This window comes from Harmonia axyridis, chromosome 4, assembly GCF_914767665.1.
Source record: "Harmonia axyridis chromosome 4, icHarAxyr1.1, whole genome shotgun sequence".
NCBI classification, from domain to species: domain Eukaryota; kingdom Metazoa; phylum Arthropoda; class Insecta; order Coleoptera; family Coccinellidae; genus Harmonia; species Harmonia axyridis.
This window is the reverse complement of record NC_059504.1, coordinates 29,660,058-29,687,058: the sequence shown is the minus strand read 5'-3', so window position 1 is coordinate 29,687,058 and position 27,001 is coordinate 29,660,058. Positions and strand designations below refer to the sequence as shown.

The 27,001-nt window shown below is 32.4% G+C and overlaps 1 protein-coding gene and 2 long non-coding RNA genes across 3 annotated transcripts; 2 read left to right on the top strand and 1 right to left on the bottom strand.

Annotated features, from left to right (window-relative positions):
• Window positions 1-1,773: 1,773 nt before the first annotated feature.
• On the top strand, window positions 1,774-3,376 carry LOC123678376 (GPI transamidase component PIG-S). Its single transcript, XM_045615379.1, has 4 exons — window positions 1,774-1,979; window positions 2,036-2,561; window positions 2,615-3,091; window positions 3,213-3,376. Exons 1-4 carry the CDS (start codon window positions 1,925-1,927, stop codon window positions 3,319-3,321), a joined length of 1,167 nt encoding a protein of 388 aa, XP_045471335.1. The 5' UTR covers window positions 1,774-1,924; the 3' UTR covers window positions 3,322-3,376.
• Window positions 3,162-5,296, bottom strand: LOC123678377. The gene is made up of 3 exons (XR_006747231.1): window positions 4,866-5,296; window positions 3,747-4,811; window positions 3,162-3,298 (listed from the first exon to the last, which is right to left on the bottom strand). It is a non-coding gene; the product is annotated as an uncharacterized LOC123678377 (long non-coding RNA).
• A 4,876-nt stretch (window positions 5,297-10,172) lies between these two features.
• LOC123678375 lies at window positions 10,173-12,309 on the top strand. The gene is made up of 2 exons (XR_006747230.1): window positions 10,173-11,727; window positions 11,784-12,309. It is a non-coding gene; the product is annotated as an uncharacterized LOC123678375 (long non-coding RNA).
• Window positions 12,310-27,001: the final 14,692 nt, after the last annotated feature.

Here is a 27,001-nt window from a genome sequence, read left to right as displayed (position 1 = left end):
TTGATGAAATTTTTCCGGAAAACGGAATAAAACTGATTCGCCCACCATCCATGCGAAACAGAAAACAAATGTCTATTCAGGAGGTTGAACAAAATATATTCATAGCTAGAGCAAGAGTCCATATCAAACGTGTGAACCAGAGAATAAAAATTTTGAGTAATGTTTTACCGTGGAACCTGGTTCCTTAAATAGAAGAAATAATGACTATATCTTGTGCGATTGTAAACCTGTCCAGCCCCATTTTTTCTGAAGATAATTTCTGAATATTTTTGTATTTTGCCTTCATTTCGAGTAGCAATATAGATGTTAAATCTAAAGCTTCTGTGTAGCGAAACAGTTGTTATTTATATATATATATATATATATATATATATATATATATATATAAAAAACAAACAAAAAAAATATATTGAGAAAATGTTACACCATATTTGTAATGAATAATTGAAAAATTAATATATTTTTTGAAATAAAATTACAGTTATTCTATTTCCACTTATTTATTATTTAAATAACAACTAACCCATACACCGAAAGGTAACAAATGGGATACAGATTATATATATATATATATATATATATATATATATATATATATATAATCTGTATCCCATTTGTTACCTTTCGGTGTATGGGTTAGTTGTTATTTAAATAATAAATAAGTGGAAATAGAATAACTGTAATTTTATTTCAAAAAATATATTAATTTTTCAATTATTCATTACAAATATGGTGTAACATTTTCTCAATATATTTTTTTTGTTTGTTTTTTAGATAATGGACGATTATTCTTAAATTAGAATGAATTCACCTTCTATCACATTCCTATTATTTGGAGTTGCTTCCAAATACCGGAAATATTCAGTTAAACTGAGGAATACACTATTTTCTTTGTCCATCATATTTCTTTCTTCACAAATAACACTCAAAATATTTTTGTTTACAATATCTTACCTTTAGCCGAAAAAGCATGCTGAAGAGGGCGCTGCCTACCCTTGAATCGGGAATACTTTGATGTTTCACATTGATTTTTATTGTGAAAAAATTAAATTCAATTTTTTCAAATACACCTAATACTTGTCATCGATAAATTAGAATAAAGAATATAAAATGATAGAAACTGATACTCGTTAATATTGAAATTCTATGCGGCGCACGCGCATTTCTATATTTTACCTGAGCCCTTAATTCTTAGTTAAAAGTTGGCCAGCTAGTGTTACTTCTTAGGAAACGTGCATAACGCCCTCATTGATTTGTTATGGTAGATTTATGCACCGTACCTAAGGACTAAGAACTAAAACTAAGAATTCAGTGGCGTTTATGTACTCTCTTGTTAGTTCTTAGTTAAGGCATGCGCACGTGCTCGAACTACTTTCTATTTGTTCTATACTTTGATTTTCGACATTGATATTTATTGTAAAAAAATTCAATTAAATTTTTTCAAATACACCCAATACTTTTCATCGATAAACACGAATGAAGAACATAAAATGAAAAAAACTGGTAATCCTTAATATTGAAATTCTATGCGGCGCACGCGCTCTTCTATATTTTACCTGAGCCCTTAGTTCTTAGGAAACGTGCATAAACGCTCTCATTGATTTGTTAGCGACGTTAGCGTTCAATTCTTAGTTATTAGTTCTTAGGTTTAGTCTTAGTTCTTAGGACTGGTGCATAAATCCACCATTAGCGTTCAATGCTTAGGTTTAGTCTTAGTTCTTAGGTCTGGTGCATAAACTCACCATAAGGTGTATGCCAAGACCACATCTTTTTATATTTCCCTACTCTATGATTGTATGTCATAAATATAACCCTTATATTTTTATGAACATTTTAATAAAATCGATTCTAGAAATATTGTAAGAGCAGCTGTACTAGCGACAGCCTAACATAAAATTGAAATAATATTGAAAATTCAAACGTTATGACTATTGAAAATGCGGAAGATATAAAGGAAAAAGTAATATTTCCGGTCGAAGGTAATGAAAACTAACGACTATAATATAAGTTGATTTCATTACATCCTATTTTTCAGATGAAAAAAGTAGCAGATATCGCACCTATAGTATCTTGTCTTATTTCATAGTTTTAGTCATTATTGGTTTACCAGTATGGTGGTACACTACCAGGGTATATCGAGCAGATTTGCCTTTAACAGAAATGTCAAATTTAGAGTTAGAAAGTAAATTGAGCAAACAGCTTGGAATACCCCTCAGTTTAGAGTATGATATTCTCATCTCAGTTGTAAATCCTAATCCAGAAAATTTAGACTTGGTTCTAGATGCCAAGCTAGTTGGTGATGCAATGGAGCCATTTTTTACAAATATATCATCTGTTGCTACATTCACTGTTAAATCACAGTGGTTATATCTGATAGATATTGGTGTATCTCCTAAAAAGATGGATAATGGGTTTTTGATTAGTGAAGAACAGTTACCTCATATTATTACTCCGCTAGAAAAAAATTTGTGGTCTCACATCTCCCCAAGACCTTGCTTGAATTTAGTACTTTACGTTCCTCCCTGTTCTTCCAGTCCATTGAATATTTATAAAAAAGTTGGGTAGGTTTCTATTGAACTGAATTAATTGATATAACATTCATGCTTTTTTTTAGTAAAGAGTTCATTAAATCTGCTTCTAATGCTATGCTTAGTCCTAATTGGGGTGGAATTTATATAGTTAATCCTACTATTGAAGATTGCAAAAATGGAAGATTCCAGCCAGAGCTAGATAATATAGTATCAACATTTATAACTCAATTGAAGATGATGTTCAACCTAAAAGATTCTAGAAATCATGATGATATAAAAAAATTATATAAGAGAAAAGCTAGTAACATGATTGAATCTTCTAAACGTACCCTTAAGTCCTTAGCCCAACTTTTATCAGAAATAAATAGTATTGTTATAAGTGATGAGGTGGCACAGAAAATAAAAATTTCATTGGAAAGTGTGGAAAATGCTGAACTTTATTTGAAAGCTGAAGAAATTGATCTAGCTCTGAAATTTGCCAAAGTTGCATTCAATAATTCAGAGAAAGCTTTTGGAGACCCATCTTTACTTGCTCTTTTGTATTTTCCAGATGATCAAAAGTAAGTGTCTTGGGTGTACAAAACACCAAATTCACATAAATTGTATTGTAAAATCTGGTGCTTAATCAAATATTCTAGTATCAATCTGGTAGTGTTCTGGCAAACTTTATTTTTTTTTCAGATATGCAGTTTATATTCCACTCTTTCTTCCAATAATGATACCAGTATTGATGTCCATTTTGTCAATTAGGAAAAAATTATGGAAATCTAAAAAGGCAAAAACTGAATGAAAGCACATATTATGTGAAACAGAATATCATTTTTGAATATTATTTATTTTTTCTATTTCTGATAATTTCCAAGTTATACCCTCGACGGACCATTAAACTGTACGAAATTTGCATAAAGAAAGTAATAAGAGACAATCCTATATTCCTCTAAGAATACTCAATCATTTTGTGAATTTACATTATTATTCATAAGTTTTTTTACAAAACGCATCAATTTCTAATATATTCAAAATTGAATATGAAATCAGTGAAAAATTGGACAAATCACTACTCAATTATAAATCCATCGCTGAGCAAGAAAATGCACCATTATTGCATCTTACCAAAACGTAGGAAAATTGTTTCAGGAACAATTCAAAGTTTCCTGAAGGTGGTCTATAAACACTTACAACTGTAAGAGTTGCTGATTGGAAATATATACTCACTGCTCAGAACTTGCACTGCAACTCGACTGATAAGTCCGTAACTTTCAGTTCTTCTGATTCTATATCAGATTTTGTGTAAATCATTGTTCCACCATGTTTGTGTGCTTGTCGACAAAAAGTAGCAGCCTGCTTATAGCCGATGCAATAATGAAAAAGACATTACATTTGTGTGCGGTGATCTTAATTTGGATTTTATCAAGAGTTCTCTCCAGAAGCAACTTCTTTTGGATTTGTTGGACTCCTACTGGCTCAAGGTAGATTCAGGGGGACCTACACGTGTGTTTACAAACCTTAAGGGTAAGACTACAACATCACAAATAGACTATATCATAACAAACTTGAATCTTGATGAGCTGGAGAATGAAATACTGGAGACTCATTTCAGCGACCACAAAGCTCTCTTGTTGAAATTTTGGATGAGGGAGCCACGCACATGTAACAAATCCAATATAGTATGTATATGTATAGGTGTGCAGACATTAATAGTGGTTTTGAGTGTTTTGTTGAGGTGATTAGCGACCTTATTGATGAATGTTGTCCGTTGAGATCTGTAACCCATCCAAAACTGTCTCATGGATGGATTACACTAGAAATAAAGTTGGCAAGTCGTGAATTGAAGGATCTTCATTGGTTGTGCACTAACCTGCCTTCAGAGACTACTTTAGATAAGTACAAAAAATGAAAAACTCCTACAATTATCTTTTGAAGCAAACTAAACTAGAATATTATCAAAAACGAATCAATAATTCATCTAATAAAAATAAAACGGTATGGAATCTTGTCGCAAGACTGGAAGATTGGCGAATACAAATGCTATTACAAAGCTCAGAATAAATGGTATTGTTTGCCATGATTCTAAAGCAATAGCGGAAGCATTTGTTGAGTACTTTTCAACTATTAATAATATTAGTTTAAATAATCATTATGGTAATGCAATATCTGAATCATATACTTCACCTCAAATAGAGGATAATACTTTCTTCTTTATGCCAATAGTAGACACAGAGATAGTGGATATTATTAGATCATTGAAAAATAAAGTAAGTTCATGTGTTGATCAAATATCTGTAAAATTAATAAAAGTAATGGCTGAAGCTCTCAGCAAACCTTTTGTCTCACCTGGTCAATCTTTCAGTATCTTGTGGCGTTTTTCCCGAATTACTGAAGGTTGCAATATTAGTTCCTATCTTTAAGAGAAATGATCCTCTTGAGATAATGAATTATAGACTAGGGCTGGGACTTTTTCACCTTTTTGTATTGGAATATTTATTCTTAAATTTATTCGAATAATTCATTCAAACAAATATTCATGCTTGATTATTCATGAATATTCAACTATTCGTTGAAAATTCAATGAGTATTCATTGATTATCAACGAATATTCGGAGATGAATCAATGAATATTCAGTGATAAAACTCATGTTTTAATGAAACAATAAAATCCGCGCGTTTTGATGAGTGAAACTTGGCGAAGTGGTATAATCGTTTTAGTGTTTCGCAATTAAGATGCATCTTATTCGCCATATTGCGATCATTTCCACAGTAACGTAATTGGACGTTCGCCAAAAAAAAAAAATAATAAAAGTCAAGCTCAGTGAAATGTCATTGAATTCTTCAAAAATTGCGCGTTCGGCAATAGCATCCGAGAGAGGACGGATATTTTAGTCACGAGATTTATCTGAAATAAACGAACGGTACCTCAGAGGAAAGAAAAGATAGAGGTGCCTTATAGCATTTGTTGACATCGTTATAACATTTTTGTTTACAAATACTTATAATGTACTGCGTTGCCATTTTGAGGAAGAAGTAATCTTTTCTCCGTTCTGTGGCATAGATGTTTTGCGAATATTCTGAATATTTGGCAACACGGTTCTGTTGTTGTTATAGACCGCGGGCACGTCTGACAGACGACAGTAAATGAGAGTTGTCAAATCAGCCTGCTGGACAAACAAACGGATCTACAAATGCTCATTGTGTGTTTATGTCATATTAAAAATTGTATTTTTTCGATAATGCCTCAATTTTGCGCGGTTGTGAAATGTGGAAGTAGAAGCGGCAGAGATAAGGTTTCATTCCACCGATTCCCTTCTATTTACGACAATAGAAAAAATATTAATCCTCTGTCTCAAAAGAGACGTGAATTGTGGATTAAGGCAATTAGAAGAGCAGATTTAACTACTGAGAAGTTGAAATGGGCAACTGTATGTTCAAAACATTTTGTAGGAAGTATACTCATAGAATCAAGGAAACATAGGCATATAAAAATTTATCCAATTATCCAATCCTTCTAATCCATTTACTTATGAACATATTGTATGAATCCAAACTTTTATAGGCTTTGAAGTCTTCTCCTGTGTATGCACTCTTCTTATATACAAAATAGTTCATAATGTCGTACATTGTAACTTTAGGAAAGTCCTTCACATCATCACTACAATCCCCAATTTTCAATAAATGAGGATCACGTCCAAAAAAATTCAAATTCAACATAGTTTATTGGCATTATAAATATATATAATAGAATTATACAAAGTACAATACATTGGTTTTTGTTTTGAAGTTATTTGATAGCTCCTATATCAATTGTTTATCTATCAGTAAATTTTTTTTGGCTTTGTGGCCTTTCGGTAATGTTGGATTAATATTATACCTACTTATTGTAATTATTTACCTACATGGTATTAGAGAATATATACAGGAAAATCAGTCTAAAAAAACCTGTTTATAATTATGGATCACATCCATCACTTTCTTTTATGTTCTCTAAATATCTCTTCTAGACATTCATAGACAAGGTGTTGAAATAATCACTTTTATCAGCCTTCTCACAAATTATCTCGGTGCAAGCAGAAAGAATAATGAATACAATATCACATTACGTTACCCTCTTTCAGGTTTACTAAGGATAAACACATAATTTTCTCAGAATTGCAAATTTAATCCTATCAAATTACCATTGTTGTTTATTGAAATACGGTTTGTTTGTCCAGCAGGCTGATTGACAGTTGGCGTGTGACGTCACGTGCCCGCGGTCTATTGCACGTGTCAACTAGAGGTGCGTTAAGGGCATAGACCTAATATCAATATGATATAAGGTCTATGGTTAAGGGTTAACTGTTCATTTTAATTTCACGTTTGTAATCGGCGTTATTTCATACAAGTTTGTGAATTTTAAGTTACACATTGTTAATTTTAATCATGGTAAATACTCGAAAAACATGTATAGTGTGTAAAACATCGGAAATGAAAACCTAACCTATCATAGGTAAGTTCACGTTTTGAGTCCATAGGCGTAGAATATATCTCGTCTATGGCGTAGTATTTGTGAGATATCGAAAACTTAATTCAATGCTAACATTTGTAGGTTTCCTTCAAATAGAGAATTTAGCAAAATATGGTGCCACATATTAATATTGCAAATGAACAATTTGCCGAAATAAGCATATGTTTGTTCCAAACATTTCAGCACCGAAAACTTAATAAGAGGCTGTAAGAGAACCATTCACTACGTCACTGAAATGTTTACCGCCCCTCTTGTTGTCCTATCTCACTTTATCATCATACTGTTGCAATTGATTACAATACAACGCTATTTACTTCTAAGCAGGGGGGTGAAACCGCTAGTGCTAGCATTGGCAATGGCAACAGATGTGACGTCACATACACTCAAATTACATGGTATACATATCACGATGTAAAAATTTTATTCTCATAATAAGCCAATCAGCGTTCGAGTTTTTCAATATGATTTTATAACCAACAATAAATTGTGTTTGTATTTGTAATTCTTGAATGAACAGATAAAGTGGTTTTTATTGTCATTAGAGAGTTATTGCAACGCACAAATAAGCGATCTTTTATTACAGGATCTCTTATTTTGACATGTATTCATGCGCATTGAGTCAGATATTAAGGATTGTTTAAATCTAAATACAGGCCTCCCTTACTTTATTTAAATACAGGCGACCAACTTTTATTTAAGAGTCCGTTCACGCGGCGCAAATTCAGGCGTTTTCTTAACTAATTCGGTCTTGATTTTCTCAGGAACGGTAAACGCTATCGAGATGATTCAAAACAATATTGGAAGGTCTTTATCCATTGTATGTTCGTTAGGTAATAATTTCACTTTAAGTTGCAAATTAATTGTTTCATTGACGTAGAAAGTACGATTTTCAATACCAATTTTGAATAATTTATTGTCGCTTCAGTTGATCTAAATTCGACAATCTAATACAACATGGTCATAGTCTATTTCTTCTTCTTTCCAATGATACCAATTAGAAATATATTAAATCATAGTTACGCGAAATTCTATGTGACGTTGTAAATCTGTTTCAAGTGCCAGAATTGTGAACTAAAAATCGTTGCTCCTCCCTGAGGGGCGTGGCTTGTAGCTATCAGGACCGTCTTTTAGGAAATATATTCTTGAAAACCTGAATTATTTGTCACAAACAAAAAAAATATTTTGTCGCTTATACCTGCATGTTCCTATTGCAGCATTGATTATCTTTAGAGCCATACGACCGATTTTCATGTAACTTTCTCGAATGAAAAAATGGATTCCTCATGGAAAGTTTTGGATTGGATCCAATAGTCAATTAATTACTTCGGACCGAAGGTTTCGTAGGTTTGGGAAAAAGTAGTGTCTGTTATTATGAAGGAAAGCGATTTGGATGTAATGATAGCTGGCAAATTACCTTGTTTTTACCATATTTCATATAATACAAAATTTGGGAAGTTCTGAAGCTCTCTTAGATTCGGTATTGTGCTTGAGGATAATACTTTGGAAGTTAACAAGAAGTGATTTCGTGTAAATTCATTATTATTTCACGATTTTATTGCCACATCAGATAAACACCAGTTGTAAATAAAGGTTATTCGGTACTCTTTTGTGTACCGTATTATTTCATTGCTGGACAATTTGACAGTTTCTAGGTAGGTTCAGCATTGCACAGGTACCTGAAAGAAGGCAATTTCGGAGTAAAGATTTAAAATGGTCTATTTTTACTACGATAGTCGACGCCCACCCGCTCTTGCCCCTTCACGTTGCGACCCCTGTGCTTCCCAAGCAGTGTGTTGTAAACAGACTCTTAAGGATCTTTTATTTTGACAGATATCTGTTTATGCCGAATATTTACCGTCGTTATTCAGCAAGAACTAACCTATAAATATTTGTAGCTGTTTAGGTAAACAAAGTAATGAAGTAAACTTTTTGAGGAATTTGCATTTTATTTCTTGATTTTGGGCATCTGTGGGAACCATTTCATTCGAGAAAAAAAATGTGCTCTCAATAACGAATTTTTAAGAACTTATACGATTCTCAACGAAACATATTTAATTTGAACCTACTAAAAGAATTAAAAATAATACTGATAAATCCTGAATTTTATTAGAAATAAGAATTTTCCTATATGTGTAATGTAGTATTGTTAAAGCATAGTATAAGGTATGTATAGTAGTAGTATACTATGGTTAAAGAATGCTACTGCATACTGAATATTATTTTTTTTTATATTGAATATAAATAATTCATTCTGTAATATGGACACACCAATGGGATTGTTTTGAAAGAAAAATAATAAACTTGTTACCTAAGTACTTTTTTATATATTGAATCAACATAGCATAAAAAAAAGCAAATCACAATGCAGAACCAAATTAATTATCAGTAATGTTAATATAAAATTATACGTTAAGTACACTTTTTTCAAAATTATTGTAGGAAAAAGTACAAAAATACATAACATAATTCTGTTAAACAAAATAATCTTCCAATACTGGTGGTTTCACATAAAAAGAAATACTTGATTGACTTCCATTCAAACTTGATGATACTTCATCAACAAATTTCTCTAATAGTTCCATCGATAAAACCCCAGTCGTTTGGTACAGCTCCTCCCATATTACGAATTGGTAGACTAAAAACGAATTGAGGTAATATAATATATAATTTAAGTTAAATTCAGCTAAAAGCTTACCTGTACATATAGCTGATAACTATTTCTATAAAACCACTTATGTGCATTCAAATTATCTTAGAAGTGTCCATGATTTTCCACAATGAAGATTGCAGTTATAAAAATAAACTTCGATAATGATTGCGATACTTGTAGTAAAAATTTTCCAAGTCAACTAGTCGATTTGTTTGAATTGGTTTTGATATATTTTCTACACCAACTGTATCTATTATGAAAAATCAATTCCTCAATAATGGTCCCAGCTAAAATTGCTAACGCTATTTGTTCTTTCATTTTCGATTTTGAACTTTTACCAAATGAATTATTTTATTTATCAGAATACAAAATAAAGGTGACAAAATATAAATATGTCAAATTTAAAGATCTGTCACTTTACTGACTTTCGTTAAAAGCACCTTGCAATAGTTCACATTTAACGTCCACGATAGAGGATCCTTTAATAAAAGATCGCTTATTTGTGCGTTGCAATAACTCTCTACTTATTTATTACAAGTTCTGTTTTAGGTTTCAGGTAAGGTAAGGTCAGGTAATTCATGAGAAAATAAATTTAGAACAAAATAAGACCGGGTTTTTCCTCATATAGTATTTCAATGCTCTAATATATCTGAGATCCTTACTTGTGATTATAATAATCCTTCAGAATCAACTATATTAAAGTTAAATTCTGTTCATCGGCATTTACTGAAGTAACAAATTTATAATCATCAGCCCCATGATTGTAGAACTTCCCCAAATGTTTCTTGTATGGAAAATATTAATGATTCTAACAATAACCATCTACGTGATCCAGAATTATCATATCAAATTAAAATGAATTGCCTACTAATTGATCGCTATTTATAATCTTTTTTTTTCATATCCACCTACAACCTCCAAATGAGCTGAAAATGAAGTAACAAAGAGGACCTGTGATAAAGTGAATTACGAAATGAGCACTGTAACGCAGGAAGATAGATTAAACCAACTGAAGATTTTTATCTTTCATGTATGTGTAGAAATTTGAATATTGCTTCAGAAATGTATCAATTCAGTTGTTCATCAGATATGATTTCATAAAGTAGGTATAAATAGGTATTTTATTTCAGTCAGGTATAGTGTAAATCTCCCAATATAATGTATATTATGTATTGATTTTTATAAATACTTATTATTTTAAGCAAATATGTTAATTTCCTTTGATAAATAAAACTTTTCGATGATATTTTTCTGTTTTAATTCGAAATTATAACAACATAACCTAAAATAAATACTAATAATATTCCAACAATTTCAATGAATTGTCATACCTTCATATTCAAATTTTCCCGCCATATTACACTACATGATGGCGGACAAAATATCGGCCATATTGTTGCCTTGATTTAACACGGCGTTAGCACTTCTTATATATTTAGTATTCTGTGCTTCTAAGGGCACCTCTATCTTTTCTTTCCTCTGAGAACGGTACAGAGCATCCTGAGCTTCAGCTGTTATGTCAGTTCTTTGATATACGCATGTGGCACCCTTCGTGGCTAAATGAAATGAAATCATTAGTAAAACATAATCAATATTCATAATATACACTTTTACTGACTTGCCTGCTGAAGAGGCGTTAGAAATTTATGCTTTTTTTAACTATACTAAGAAGTTTTGAGTTGATTTTGTTTTCAATATTGAAAAATACGGAAAAATTCATTCTGAAGGTATGGACTTTAATATTATCAATTATTTACTGCAAGAAATTCACAAATTCATTGCTATATAGTTGGTTGCCACAATTCATATTACAATAAGGAAAAGTAGCTCGAGAAAGAAGGAAAGATATGGATTATTAGTGTGAGAAGAGTTTGATAAGAATATTTGAGAAATGATAGCAAATGTCTCTCATATAAAACTTATTGTAGTGCTGATCATATTTTGAGAGAAATGGCAACCTGAAGTATTCCATAAAATATGCTGTGCTTATTTTGTGTGAAACGTGAGAAAAAATGATCATGAGAGAACTTCATTTAACCCAAAGATTTGTATAGGTTAGTTTAAATTATATTACGTTTATCTAATCTCATTCTACTTATTTCAGAAGTATAAAAAAACGGATACCTAATTCCTCCACAAAAATGAAAAGATATAAAAGAAAAATGGTCTGATCTAGTAGAAAGTATATTTCCAAGGAGGAATCACTTCTAAAATCTCCATTCGTTTTATGAAGACAAAAATGTTTCAATGGAAGTCTAAGAAGGAAAAAAGGAATTTTCATGTTAAATTGATCCAAGTGATTTGGAAGATGATATCTTTTTATTTTCATCAGTAATTTAATGGACTATGGTGCCAAGGGAATGTGTGATGGGATAACTTACTGCCATAGGATAAATAAATGATATGTAAAATCAATGCAGTATTTGATAATAATAATAATTTATTTGCACACAAGAAATTCATAAAAACATACGCCATCAAAAGTTTACATGGCTTGTCAATCAAAAAATCTTAAACTATAAATGAGTAGTATTAATAGTCATTGTAATGAAAACATAAATATGTTTGTAGTTACAAATTATCAAATAATATTTACAAAAATGATTCCTAAATAAATCACTCAACCTGTATATTGTTTGATCCAATAGCAAATCCTTTACTCTCTTACTAATAACAACTGGACTCAAATTTTTCAATAGTCTGGAAGTTATAACATGTATAACTTCAGACATGTATGATTCGGAACTTTTCTTATTCTGGATGGTCTTATAACAGCATAATTAAGGCTTGGAAAAATATCTTTCTAATTGAAAAATTCAAACTTTCATGCTACACAATGTGTAAAGCATATTTTTAAAATAAATCATTTCAAGTTTTAAGAATTATTTTTTTGTGAATTCTTCATCAAATGGCTCACTAACAGTTTTGAACGTCTTTTCACCAGATGAGAACACTATACAGGGTGGCCACTTTTTCAATGGGATTGTATTGGTAACTATTAAACCATAAGAGTTAGAAGGTCGGTCAAATGGAGAAAAAGTTGCATGCATAGAAGCATTATCAAGCAGTTCAAACAAATCGAGATTATCAAGGCCGGTTATTGAGATATCATAAAAAAAGTAAATTCTGTCATTTTGATTTTTCTTTTTTTCCCACTTTATTTCAAATATTATCGAAAAATGTTACAGGAATTTTTTATTCGACAGTAAATTGTTCTCAATTTGACGTAATCAGATTTCGTATCCAACGTTTCGTGCTCTCTGGGCCACCCTCAACCTAATTTTTTTCAATACGGACCTGTATATTTTATGACACTTTTCGAAATAACTTTTAACGCTGAATTCAACGATATACCATACAATGTCATTCAAAGTTGATTTTCAGATGATTTTGACCCTTATCCAAATTTCTTTGGGCCGGATCTGTATTACATTTCGGTACCTTTAGTTTAATTAACAACAAGCAATACATTTCGATGAGAAAATCAACTTACTCATCTTGAACTAAATGAAATATATCAGAATCAAATCAAGAAACAAGTAATAATTATTTACATATTTCAATTCATAATAATTAAACGAATTATCATTCAATGAAAGAAAAATGATTATTCGAAAGTAAATGAAAATGAATGAAGTAAGTGTTCGAAATGTCCACCATTTTGTAAAATGCACTTAACGGTTCTGGAACCCATACTTCTTATACATTTGCTTATTTCCTCTTCTTGAATACCTTCCAATACATTCTCAATCTTCTCGCGAGAAATCACTATTGTTGGATTTGTCATTTGTTCCAGAATCGAACTTTATTTTGATATCATTACGATATAAGTTTTGAAGGCTTGGTATTCAAATTTAAATTCATTGTATTCGCGTCTCTTGACTATTTTATTAACAGCAGTTTTTGATAGATTGCATTCACTACAGATCCGACCCAAAGAAATTTGGATAAGGGTCACCTGAAAATCAACTTTGAATGACATTGTATGATGTATCGTTGAATTCAGCGTTGAAAGTTATTTCGAAAAGTGTCATAAAATATACAGGTCCGTACTGAAAAAAATGAGGTTGAGGGTGGCCCAGAGAGCACGAAACGTTGGATACGAAATCTGATTACGTCAAATTGAGAACAATTTACTGTCGAATAAAAAATTCCTGTAACATTTTTAATAATATTTGAAATAAAGTGGGAAAAAAAGAAAAATCAAAATGACAGAATTTACTTTTTTTATGATATCTCAATAACCGGCCCTGATAATCTCGATTTGTTTGAACTGCTTGATAATGCTTCTATGCATGCAACTTTTTCTCCATTTGACCGACCTTCTAACTCTTATGGTGTAAAAGTTACCAATACAATCCCATTGAAAAAGTGGCCACCCTGTGGAGTCGCAATTTTTCAAATTCATAATTGCCATACTTAATCAGACTCTAGCATAATGTTTATTCATTCTTTCAAATTAGCTGGCTTTTCCTCTCCTCAAATATTGGCAATGCTGCTCAGTATTTTCAGCAGAAATAATTTGACCTGAAATTATAAACAATTATAAAAATAATCTCTATAACTTACTAGAAACTTACCAATGAATAGACATTTGATTTCCAATAATTTCACTGACTCCCCATTCTTGAAAATAACACCATTCAGAAAAGCAACAAGCCTCGGGTCCAACTGACAAACTTCAAGTCCTTTTCCTGAATATGGTATTTTTTTCTCTGAAACTTTCTTATGATAATAAACTATTATATTAGCTGACACAAATATAGATATAGTACCTTGAATACACTGATCTGGCTTTATATTCCCAATTAATTCCATGCTGGGTATATTTATTGCCGAACAGGACATTTACATAATACTTCTGGGACACTGATGTCCCAGTCGATACCCTTGAAGGAGTAAATTTCTTCTGCTTCATCCATTACATAATTTCGATATAATAAGGTGGAAAATTCACTAGAGTCTGTCTCATTTATTTAGAAGTAATGAAACCAGTCCACTTCATATATTGTAAACATGGTCAGCTTTTTTAAAAGCTTGGCCTTTTTCTTCATATCCCTAGCTTGAATGTCCATCGCTCTTCTGAATAAACTGAACATGCACAACGCTTTATATAATTACACGAAAAATTATAAGGTGTGTGAATAAGTCTTTCCCGTTTTTTTTCAAATTTTGAGCCTTTATTGTGAAAAAATGGTTACAAATGAATTATTGAAAGTATTGGCCATCGCTAGCTACAATTTTTCCCCATCTTTCTGGCAACATACGAATCCCGTTGCGAGAAAATTCGACCGGTTTGGCCTCTATCCAGTCATCCACCCATTTTTTGGCTTCCTCGTAGGAATGGAAGTGCTGGTCAGCCAGGCCATGCGTCATCGATCTGAAGAGATGGTAATCAGACGGAGCAATGTCTGGACTATACGGCGGGTGGGGTAGGACTTCCCATTTGAGCGTTTCTAAGTATGTTTTCACCGGCTGTGCAACATGTGGGCGAGCATTGTCATGTTGCAAAATAACTTTGTCGTGCCTGTCGGAGTATTGTGGCCGTTTTTCTCGCAGTGCGCGGCTCAAACGCATCAATTGTCGTCGATAGACCTCGCCTGTGATCCTTTCATTCGGTTTCAGAAGCTCACAGTAAACCACACCTAGCTGGTCCCACCATATACAGAGCATGAGCTTGGCGCCATGAATATTTGGCTTGGCCGTCGATGATGATGCATGGCCGGGTAGTCCCCATGATTTTCTTCGCTTCTGATTATCGTAACGGATCCACTTTTCATCGACAGTCACGATACGATGCAGAAAACCCTTTCTTTTATGTCGCTGAAGCAGCTGTTCGCAAGTGAAAAAACGCCGTTCGACGTCTCTCAGCTTCAGTTCGTACGGCACCCAATTTCCTTGCTTTTGGATCATTCCCATGGCTTTCAAACGCTTGGAAATGGTTGTTCGGTCAACTCCCAATGCTTAAGCAAGTTCTTCTTGCGTTTGACACGAATCTTCATCAAGCAAAGTCGCCAATTCTTGATCTTCAAAGATTTGCGGCCGCCCGGAACGCTCCTTGTCTTCCACGTCGAAATCGCCACTTTTGAAGCGTCGAAACCATCCGCGAACACTTGAATCATCGACACAACCTTCTCCATAAGCTTCCTGAAGCAACCGATGCGCCTCGGCAGCAGATTTCTTCAGATTGAACCAATAAAGTGAAACTTCCCGCAAATGACGTCGACTCGGCTCAAATTTCGACATTTCCACGATTTCAAAAATTTATGATACGAAAAAATTTCAACTAATGTGTTAGTGTGGAATTGTTGACAGATGAATAAGCTTTGATTATGACATATGTAACCATTAAATACTCGCACAGTATTGGTGGCGCCATCTCTTACAAAAAACGGGAAAGACTTATTCACACACCTGATATCTCTCCCCAAAGTCTTACTAATGATATTTTCCAAAGTCACCACCAGATATCTCATTCCAAAAATATACACACTGCCTATTCATTTGTTATCTGCATTCCATACCCATAATTTTATTTAAAATCCAATTATAGAAGTATAACAAGTTAGGTATTGAAATTTTTCAATACAAACTACGCGAAATGTTAATTTTTATAAATAAACCAACATCAAAGACAGATATAATCCATAGCCAAAGGTAAACTCTGTGGATAAAATCGTTTTGCTAGGTCGAAAAAGTCCGACGAAAAAGATTGACATCTGATTGCTCAGATATCTTTGCCGAACGCTCCAGATGTATATTCCCCTCAATCTGGATGTAATAAACGAACGGTTCAGACAAGTCCGAGCGGTCCGAGGTAATAACCGAACGCGCTTAGAAGGCAGCGCAAAAATTATAATTCTATCAATGAATAAGAAATTGAAATTTTTATTTATATTTTGATTATACGTACCTCTTCACTCGACGTATTTCTCGAAACGCCACTCGAGTTGCGTTCTCGTGAGTTGCGTTCTCGTGACTCGGTGTATAATCGAATATTTTCTATGCTCTTATGATATTATAACTGTTTATTCAATGAATATCAAGTAAATATTCAATGATTATTCAGTTATCCATATCAAGAAATTTTCATGAAATTAATTGAATAAAGACCTTTATTATTATTATTATTATTATTATTATTATTATTATTATTATTAAGATGGCATCGTATGCAGACGTATGTGAAAAGTGCTCTGAACACTTTATAGTTTCTTCGAAGTTTGTCAAGTGTTTTTTTTGTGAAAACAAATATCACACAAATTGTGCTTCATTAAAAGACAATTGGTTGAAAATTTTAACTGAAAATTCCAATATTTTTTGGACATGTGATCCATGCAAGCAGAAACAAATATCTAGCAGGAAAATCAGTGGAAATAACGACGTCCTATCCGCTGAAAATGTATTGTTACGTCAACTTATTGAAGAGAAAGATTCTAAAAACACAATTTTGCAAGAAAATATCCAACTTCTCAAGGAAAAAGTTGTTGTCATGGGTGAAAAATCACGAAATTCGTTGTACAATACACAACAAAAAACCGTTCCGATAACGAACGTTAACAGCAGGAATGCTCCTCATATGCCATCATTCGCTAATGAAGTAGAAAAGGGTAAACAAAATACAAGTCAAAATATGAAAACATCAACATTTGCGATTCCGAAAAACCCGATGCAGCCTACTAGTATAAGCAAACAGTCCGATTTTCCATCTGATCAATTTGAATGCGAATATGTGGGCAGAGCTTCAAATAATACAGATAGCGCGTTCGGCAATAGCATCCGAGAGCGGACGGATATTTTAGTCACGTCACAAATAATCAAGATTTATCTGAAATAAACGAACGGTACAGAGCATCCCTTAGAAATGTTCTAAGGAGCATCCTGAGCAGCGTGACCAGATTGAAATATGGTGTATCTACTAAACTTGCCGCAGAAATCTACTAAAAATCTACCAACACCGTTCAGAAATCTACTAAAATTCTACTAATATATTTTTTGACAAAATTTCACAGATGGCGCTGCATTAGATTTTAACATTATTCAGAATGCACTTTAATCTAATGTCCCTTTTGGTTAAATTTTACTTCATGAATAGGATAAACAGTACAGATGCGTACAGATTCGAAAATAAAACAAGATTTTATTTCAAAATTTAAACGACAAAAAAAAAAGGAAAAAAAAAACCGAACAAAAACAAATAGGATCAAAATAGCAAATATAAACAAACAAATTTATATATTGAATAAACAAAAGGATATAAATAATAAAAACTGAAATCTTTCGAATAAAAATAACATTAAATAAAGAAATGAAATACTACAGTTGAACATAAAAAAAATAATTGAAAAATCAGTATCAATCTGCAGTCAAATCCTCGTCTTTAACATTCATATATAAATATTCACTATCCATCGAATCGAGCATATTTTTTGTAGGTTGAAAACGACAACAATCACCTATCTCTTTAAGTCCTTTAGCATGTTATAATAATGCAATATTTTTATTTGGAAATCTGTTTCTATTTTTTGTTTTGATGCGGTTAATAGCCGAAAATATTCTCTTGCATTTGGCAATCGAAATCTGAAATATGCAGCCACCCAAATTTGTCGATGAAATTCCAGTTAGACATATTTTTTTCCACTAAATAGAATACCAAATGTGAGATAATGGTATATTTTCAACGGAAGTTTACACACCATCTGTTTTTAATGAGGCACCCTTCGGATATTCCATCATTCTTCGTATTTATTCTCAGCCGACAGCCACCAAAGAAGTTTTATGATTTTATTATGTTTAAGTAGGTACATTCTTCTAGAAACACGTAGAACATAGAACCTCAATGAGAATGAACAATGAATTGATTCATAGGAACAGTCTAGACATCCGAATTTCCATATTCCCAACCGTCTCGGTTATATTTTTTGAAACTACCAAAATCTACTAAACTCTACCAAAGGATTTCTTCCTACTAAAAACTCCATGAAAATGCGAAAAATCTACTAAAAAAGTAGATTTCTACTAAATCTGGTCACACTGATCCTGAGCTTCAGCTGTTATGTCAGTTCTTTGATATATGCATGTGGCGCCCTTAGTGGCTAAATGAAATGAAATCATTAGTAAAACATAATCAATATTCATAATATACACTTTTATCTACTTCTATTGAATTATATATTCATTATTCAACTGCTTTTGAGCAATTAATAGTAACTATTAACAAACAGCGTGAGTTATAATAACTCACTATAATAAATCGGAAAATATGGATCTGTGCTTCTTTACTTCTCTGCTTCATAGACAAACTAAAAAAATAGATGAGCCACTCGTATATTCCGCGCCATCTGTCGGAGGAGGACACTAATACACGAAAAAATTATTTTCAATTTGATAGTTAGATGTCGTTGCATTCATGGAGATCACTCGTGAATAGTGGCTCCCATACACGTTACGGTCTATTGGGAGGAAAGTCTCCAGGTTTATATGCAGCTTGTGTGGGGAGATGTATGAAAATAGTAAGTATAATGTATAATCATTATTATCAAAAAACCTTTGAAATGTCAACTGACACAAGGAGTTGTTTGACACGTTCTTTTTGAAATATAATAAATTTCGATATGCCTGCAAGAGTGAAGACGTGCTATGTTATTGGATGTGAAAATCGAGATGCAAGAAGGTAATTATAAAATATGAATTCAAAACCCAATTGTAAACTTTTTAACGTCAACACAAGATTTGCAGTACCTATAAAAAGAATATATTTATTTTATTTTCGTAGATATGCCATCACTACCGATGAGAAAATTCGAAAAGTGTGGCTTGAGCGCATCGGCAATAGGAAACTTTTGGAATTGGAGAAATATCAAATTAAGCATGTTAGAATATGCCAGTGCCATTTTCATAGTGATTGATAGATTGTTTGGAAAGCAATGGAAAGCTGAAAAAAGGTTCTTTGCCCTCAATTGATTTGCCAGGTAATTAACTGAAGGAGCTTTATAGTAGGTATAAATACTCATATTTTGTATTATTGAATTCATTATTTTTAGTTTTTGAGAATGTTTTCAATGCAATTATTAGTTTATTGATTAGATATTTATGAAATAAATCTGTATTTTTAATTGGTGATATTTCAGTTAATAAATTTTTATTCTATCCAGAATTTGATTATTGATCCTCATTTCTCGATTCCAAAAGAAAATCAGATGAAAGTTCGTTGCAGGTATTATTTTCATGAAAATAAATTTCCTCACTCATCGATAACTTGCACGAATCCATTTCTGATTTCCTTTTGGAATTTGAATTTCAAAAAACTTTTTGCCTCTTGTATATGGGTGTACCTACCTATTCAAAAGGTGCACTACAGAATTCTTTTTGAGGCAGCTTTACGATACAGATTCCTTTTTCAATTGAGCTTTTTTCACGAATTAGTAATGTTCTACAAAAACAGATGGCGTTGAAGCTTGTTCTACTAGTGTCTCATCTATTCTCCGTTTAGTTAGTCTATGCTCTGCTTCTATTCGATTGGCCGAAAGGGAACATTCCATTATTGTTATTGAGGGGAGGAATGTCCGAGGGAATGTCTCTTTAATAATTTTGACGTTTTCAAATTAAGTTGAAATCTAATTATTGTGAATGTTTTGCTGAAAACGATTAATTCAGATAGTGAAGATGAAATATTACATAGGTATACATTTCCAAAAGACAAACAGCTAATTTCACCATACAGAATTATTTGCCCGAAAAAAATATAAAGGAGTTTGAAAAAATTTTCAAGATTGGTGTAGCATTAAGATCATTAAGTCATCGTTTACAGGGAATGTTTTTTGGTATATTTTAATGCATTTTTTTAGGCAACTATTAAGGTTTTTCAATAAAGTTCTATGTCTGTAATCTATACTGAATTCAAGCTAGCCGAAGCTAGTTCGATTGTGATTGGTGACACTAAGATTCCATCTCTCTTGTACTCGGGATCGAGCACATGTTTATTTCCCGTTCCTTCTGTCTATATTCTAAGTCTGTATCTTTTTTTTTAGTATTTATTGATATAGTCGTAGATAAAGTATAGTATTCAACTTGCGGTAATGGTCATAACTCACTTGATGAATTACAGCACGAGCCGCAGGCGAGTGCTGCAAACTTCATCTGCGTGAGTTATGACCTACATTACCGCTCGTTGAATAATATACTATTACTGTCTTGCCAGCTGAAGAGGCGTTAGAAATTTATGCTTTTTTTAACTATACTAAGAAGTTTTGAGTTGATTTTGTTTTCAATATTGAAAAATTCTGAAGGTATAGACTTTAATATTATTAATTATTTACTGCAAGAAATTCACAAATTCATTGCTATGTTGTTGGTTGCCACAATTCATATTATAATAAGAAAAAGTAGCACGAGAAAGAAGGAAAGATATGAATTATTAGTGTGAGAAGAGTTTGATAAGAATATTTGAGAAATGATAGCAAATGTCTCTCATCTAAAACTTATTGGAGTGCTGATCATACTTTGAGAGAAATGGCAACCTGAAGTATTCCATAAAATATGCAGTGATCATTTTGTGTGAAACGTGAGGAATAATGATCACGAGAGAACTTCATTTAACCCAAAGATTTGTAGAGGTTAGTTTAAATTATGTTACGTTTATCTAATATCATTCTACTTATTTCAGAAGTATAAAAAAACCGATACCTAATTCCTCTACAAAAATGAAAAGATATATAAGAAAAATGGTCTGATCTAGTAGAAAGTATATTTCTAAGGAGGAATCACTTCTAAAATCTCCATTCGTTTTATGAAGACAAAAATGTTTCAATGGAAGTTTAAGAAGGAAAAAAGGAATTCTTATGTCAAATTGATCTAAGTGATTTGGAAGATGATATCTTTTTATTTTCATCAGTAATTTAATGGACTATGGTGCCAAGGGAATTTGTGATGGAATAACTTACTGCCATAGGATAAATAAATGATATGTAAAATCAATGCAGTATTTGATAATAATAATAATTTATTTGCACACAAGAAATCCATAAAAACATATGCCATCAAAAGTTTACATGGCTTGTCAATCAAAAAATCTTAAACTATAAATGAATAGTATTAATAGTCATTGTAATGAAAACATAAATATGTTTGTAGTTACAAATTATCAAATAATATTCACAAAAATGATTCCTAAATAAATCACTCAACCTGTAAATTGTATGATACTAATAACAACTGGACTTAAATTTTTCAATAATCTGGAAGTTATAACATCTTTAACTTCAGACATGTATGATTCGAAACTTTTCTTATTATAATTATAATAATAATTTATTAGATACCCTCAAAATTTTACAGGGAGTGTCAAAGAATTGTATGATAATCTACATCATAATATAAAAAAGTGTATAAATCAGACAATAGCTAACAAATAAATATTTCTAAAATTTACAACAACCAATTATAAAACAAACTATCACACATAGGTGCGAACTGAAACACAGAAAGATAATGACTAGAACTGGTACCTCATAAATTCATCCATTGAATAAAATGCACATTTAGTGAGAATGGCTTTAACTTTCCGCTTGAATGTTTTATGATCCAGTGATGTTAGGGATTGTGGAAGTTTGTTGTAAATTTTCATTCCATTGAATATATGCGTGTTTTGAGTCTTTTTTAGTCTTGGGGCAATACAGTTGTTCCTAAACCTGGTCCCATGATTGTGAACCGCTGAGTGTTTGTGGAAAGTATACCGATTTTTGTGTATATACATAAGACTCTCCAGTATATAGCAGCCTGATAAGGTAGGTATACCATATTTCTTGAAAAGAGGTCTATAGCTAGTGGTATAGTCCACTCCCGCTACCAACCCAACAACTTTTTTCTGTTTCAGAAACACTCTTTCTTCCTCTGGAGATGCACCCCATAGAATGATGCTGTAGGTCATCCTACTATGAAAATGTGCGTGGTAAGTAACTAACGCTTCTTTTTCTGTGAGCAGGTTCTTAATTCTTCTTATTGAGAATAATGCCGTAGAAAGTTTCTGACTTAATTCAGTGATGTGTTTTGTCCAAGTTAAATTTCCGCTGATTGAAACCCCAAGTAAATGAATAGTTTCCGGTTCATGACGTTTTGTGCTCACAACCAACTCCTGAGTTTTCTCTTCGTTTACTTTCATATCATTGGAATTGAACCATTGGATAGCATCTCTGACTGTTTCATGGGATTTATTCAGGAGTAGATTTCATCCTTTGGCTCTGTTCAAAAATGTTGTATCATCAGCGAAGAGGGTCTCATCATCTGCACCAACGTTACATATCAGATCATCGATATATATTAGAAATAGGATGGGCCCAGGCACCGATCCCTGGGGAACTCCTGCGGTAACTTTCATCCCTGAAGACCGTTTACCTTCCAAATCTCCTATTTGGTATCTACCCTTGAGGAGTCTGGATGGTCTTATTACAGCACAATTAAGGCTTGGAAAAATATCTTTCTCATTGAAAAATTTAAACTTTCATGCTACACAATGTGTAAAGCATATTTTTAAAATAAATCATTTCAAGTTTTAAGAATTATTTTTTTGTGAATTCTTCATCAAATGGCTCACTAACAGTTTCGAACGTCTAATCACCAGATGAGAACACTATAGAGTCGCAATTTTTCAAATTCATAATTGCCATACTTAATCAGACTCTAGCATAATGTTTATTCATTCTTTCAAATTAGCTGGCTTTTCCTCTTCTCAAATTTTGGCAATGGTGCTCAGTATTTTCAGCAGAAATAATTTGACCTGAAATTATAAACAATTATAAAAATAATCTCTATAACTTACTAGAAACTTACCAATGAATAGACATTTGATTTCCAATAATTTCACTGACTCCCATTCTTGAAAATAACACCATTCAGAAAAGCAACAAGCCTCGGATCCGACTGAAAACTTCGAGTCCTTTTCCTGAATATGGTATTTTTTTCTCTGAAACTTTCGTATGATAATAAACTATTAGCTGACACAAATATAGATATAGTACCTTGAATACACTGATCTGGCTTTATATTCCCAATTAATTCCATGCTGGGTATATTTATTGCCGAACAGGACATTTACATAATACTTCTGGGACACTGATGTCCCAGTCGATGCCCTTGAAGGAGTAAATTTCTTCTGCTTCATCCATTACATTTACATTACAATTTCGATATTATAAGGTGGAAAATTCACTGAAGTCTGTCTCATTTATTTAGAAGTAATGAAACCAGCCCGCTTCATATATTGTAAACATGGTCAGCTTTTTTAAAAGCTTGGCCTTTTTTCTTCATATCCCTAGCTTGAATGTCCATCGCTCTTCTGAATAAACTGAACATGCACGACGCTTTATATAATTACACGAAAAAATTATCTGTCCCCAAAGTCTTACAAATGATATTGTCCAAAGTCACCACCAGATATCTCATTCCAAAAATATACACACTGCCTATTCATTTGTTATCTGCATTCCATATAGAAGTATAACAAGTTAGGTATTGAAATTTTTCAATACAAACTACGGCGAAATGTTAATTTTTATAAACAAACGAGCATTATAGACAGATAAAATCCAATAATTTATAGACAAAGGTAAACTCTGTGGATAAAATCGTTTTGCTAGGTCGAAAACGTCCGACGAAAAAGATCGACATCTGATTGATCAGATATCTTTGCCGAACGCTCCAGATGTGTATTCCCCTCAATCTGGATGTAATAAACGAGCGGTTCAGACAAGTCCGAGAATATATCGAAAGGAATTTCAAAAATCAAAATAACACTGATTGGATAAAAATGAAACCTAAAAGACGTCGTAATTTTGTGGTTGGTCAGTGTAATGAGGCAGGTACCATTCGGACTGTACCGAAATTGGCCTCTCTACATGTTACCAGATTACATCCAAATACAAAAACCAGTGATTTAGTGGACATTTTAAAAAATAAATCTCCCGATGTTAATTGTGAAGTACATGCTTCTAAATACCCCGACAAGTATGCCTCTATGAAGGTAACAATCAGGCAAGAACATCTCAAAGAAGCCTGGAAACGAGAGATCTGGCCTTATGGAGCAATTGTGTCGAGGTTTTTTGGCAAAAAGAGGGTGCTAACTCAACAAGTAGACCCTCAAAACCAATAACTCAATCATTAGACACGATAAGCATTATCCATCAAAATGTACAGTCCTTAGGAAATAGTATTGACAAACTTGAACAGTTACTGGCAGACAACCCAGATTGTTCCATTCTCTGTATAACAGAACACTGGAAATCAAGGGACCAAATTTGCCAATTGGGATTGAGAAACTTCAAGTTAGCAGCCAGTATGTGTCGGGACATAGGAAAACACGGTGGCTCGGCAATTTTTATCAAGAATAATATTTCAGCAAAGCAATGTGAATCCATTAGTAACTTATCTACCATCGGAGAATTTGAATGCAGTGCGATACATTGTGAAGTGAATAAAATGAAGATGATAATTGTGTCAGTGTACAGATCACCAAATGGAACTTTCGAGGTATTTTTTGAAAAACTTGAATGTCTGTTGTCCGAAAAAAAATTGAACCCAATAACATCATATTTATAGCAGGGGACTTCAACATCGAAATGAAGGAAGAGAATAACACTAAAAACAGGTTATTCACTCTTTTGAATCATTTTTCTATTGAACCTCAAATTAATGACTATACCAGAGTACCTAACTCAGCTTTCAAAAAGTTCTCTAGATAATATATGTACTAACTTTATGGGTAAGCTGAAAGCTGAGGTTTTGGAGTACCACATTTCTGATCATAGGGCTCAAAAAGTATCTTTTGAAATAAGTAACAATTCTACGAATATAATTTCTCGAAAAAGATTTTTCACTGACGAAAACAAAGAACTTTTTCGAAGTGAACTTTCACAGAAACATGGACAAATGTTTATCTGTCCGAAAAATCTAATGTCAATGAACAATGGCGTGTTTTCAGTAATCAATTCATAAGCCTTTTCAATGAATGTTTTCCTTTAACTCTAGTACATACGAAAAAGAAAATTCACTTCAAACCATAAAACAAACAAAGAAATTGTTTGGATATTTTACTAGTTTTATCTGAATACGATTCATCATACAAAAATCAGTATACTCTTTGTAAAAAAGAATATGACAAAATGTTAAAACTGGAAAAATATAGAGTTTTTGAAGAGAGAATAACAAAATCGGATTGTAAGATGAAATCCATGTGGGCTATATGCAAAGAATTGACAGGAAAAAGTTATAATGAACAGAATTTAACACGAAATAATTCAAAAAAGTTAGCCAATGACTTCAATGATTACCTTGTTGATATAGTACAAAATATTTCTGCTAATCGGAGCAATATCCCTTTCGAATGCATGAAAATTCAATTCAAGAAAATAATTGCTCTATATTTCTTAAACCGGTCACCCCACATGAACTTGTAGATTTGTCAAATCATCTGAAAAATAAACTTTGTTCTGGTTATGACGACGTACCTATTGGCATCGTGAAATCATCGATAAAAGAACTGTCAGAAATTATCTGTTACATCATTAATATTTCGATGAAATATTCAATTTTTCCCGATCAATTAAAATTTGCTGTTATCAAACCAATATTAAAAAGGGGGATCCTGATGATCTGGGTAATTACAGACCAATTAGTTTATTGCCTGCTTTTTCAAAAATCTTCGAAATGGTGATAATTTCTAGACTGGTCAATTTCATGAATGAACACAATATTTGAAAGGCAAATCAACGAATACCGTCATATATCAGTTCATAAATGCAATTTTGAATCACTTAGAGAACAAAAATTTAGCTTTAGTTTTTTTCATTGATCTTAGCAAAGCTTTCGATTGCGTTAACCATGAGCTTCTACTACTGAAATTAGATAAATATGGCATAAGAGGAAAAGCGTATGAATGGATACGTTCTTTTCTCACAAATTATAGAAAGCAGCAGGTTTCAATTGAAAAGTCTACTAAATCTGATATTAAAATTGTCAATACCGGTATAGCACAGGGGAGTATAGCTGGACCCATTTTATTCATTGTTTTTATAAATGACCTTCCTTCATCATTAGATTGTTGCCTTACGATGAACAGGGCCGTCTTTAAACTATTTGAGGCCCTGGGCACATTAGGATCATGGGGCCCCTATGACCTTGAGAAAACACTATTTAGTTATAATATATAAAGAAAATAGACAAACAAGGTTCTAAATTTATTTTTATTTAGTTACTAACTATAAAAAAATAGGATATATAAAAAATAATCTACAAAAGTAACTCGCTTAGCATAAAATCCTTAGATTAATT

Coding starts and splice junctions, on each gene's coding strand:
- LOC123678376 (XM_045615379.1), top strand. CDS start 1,925: ATGACTATTGAAAATGCGGAAGATATAAAGGAAAAAGTAATATTTCCG. Junction 1,980..2,035: donor AGTAATATTTCCGGTCGAAG/GTAATGAAAACT, acceptor CCTATTTTTCAG/ATGAAAAAAGTAGCAGATAT. Junction 3,092..3,212: donor TATTTTCCAGATGATCAAAA/GTAAGTGTCTTG, acceptor TTTTTTTTTCAG/ATATGCAGTTTATATTCCAC.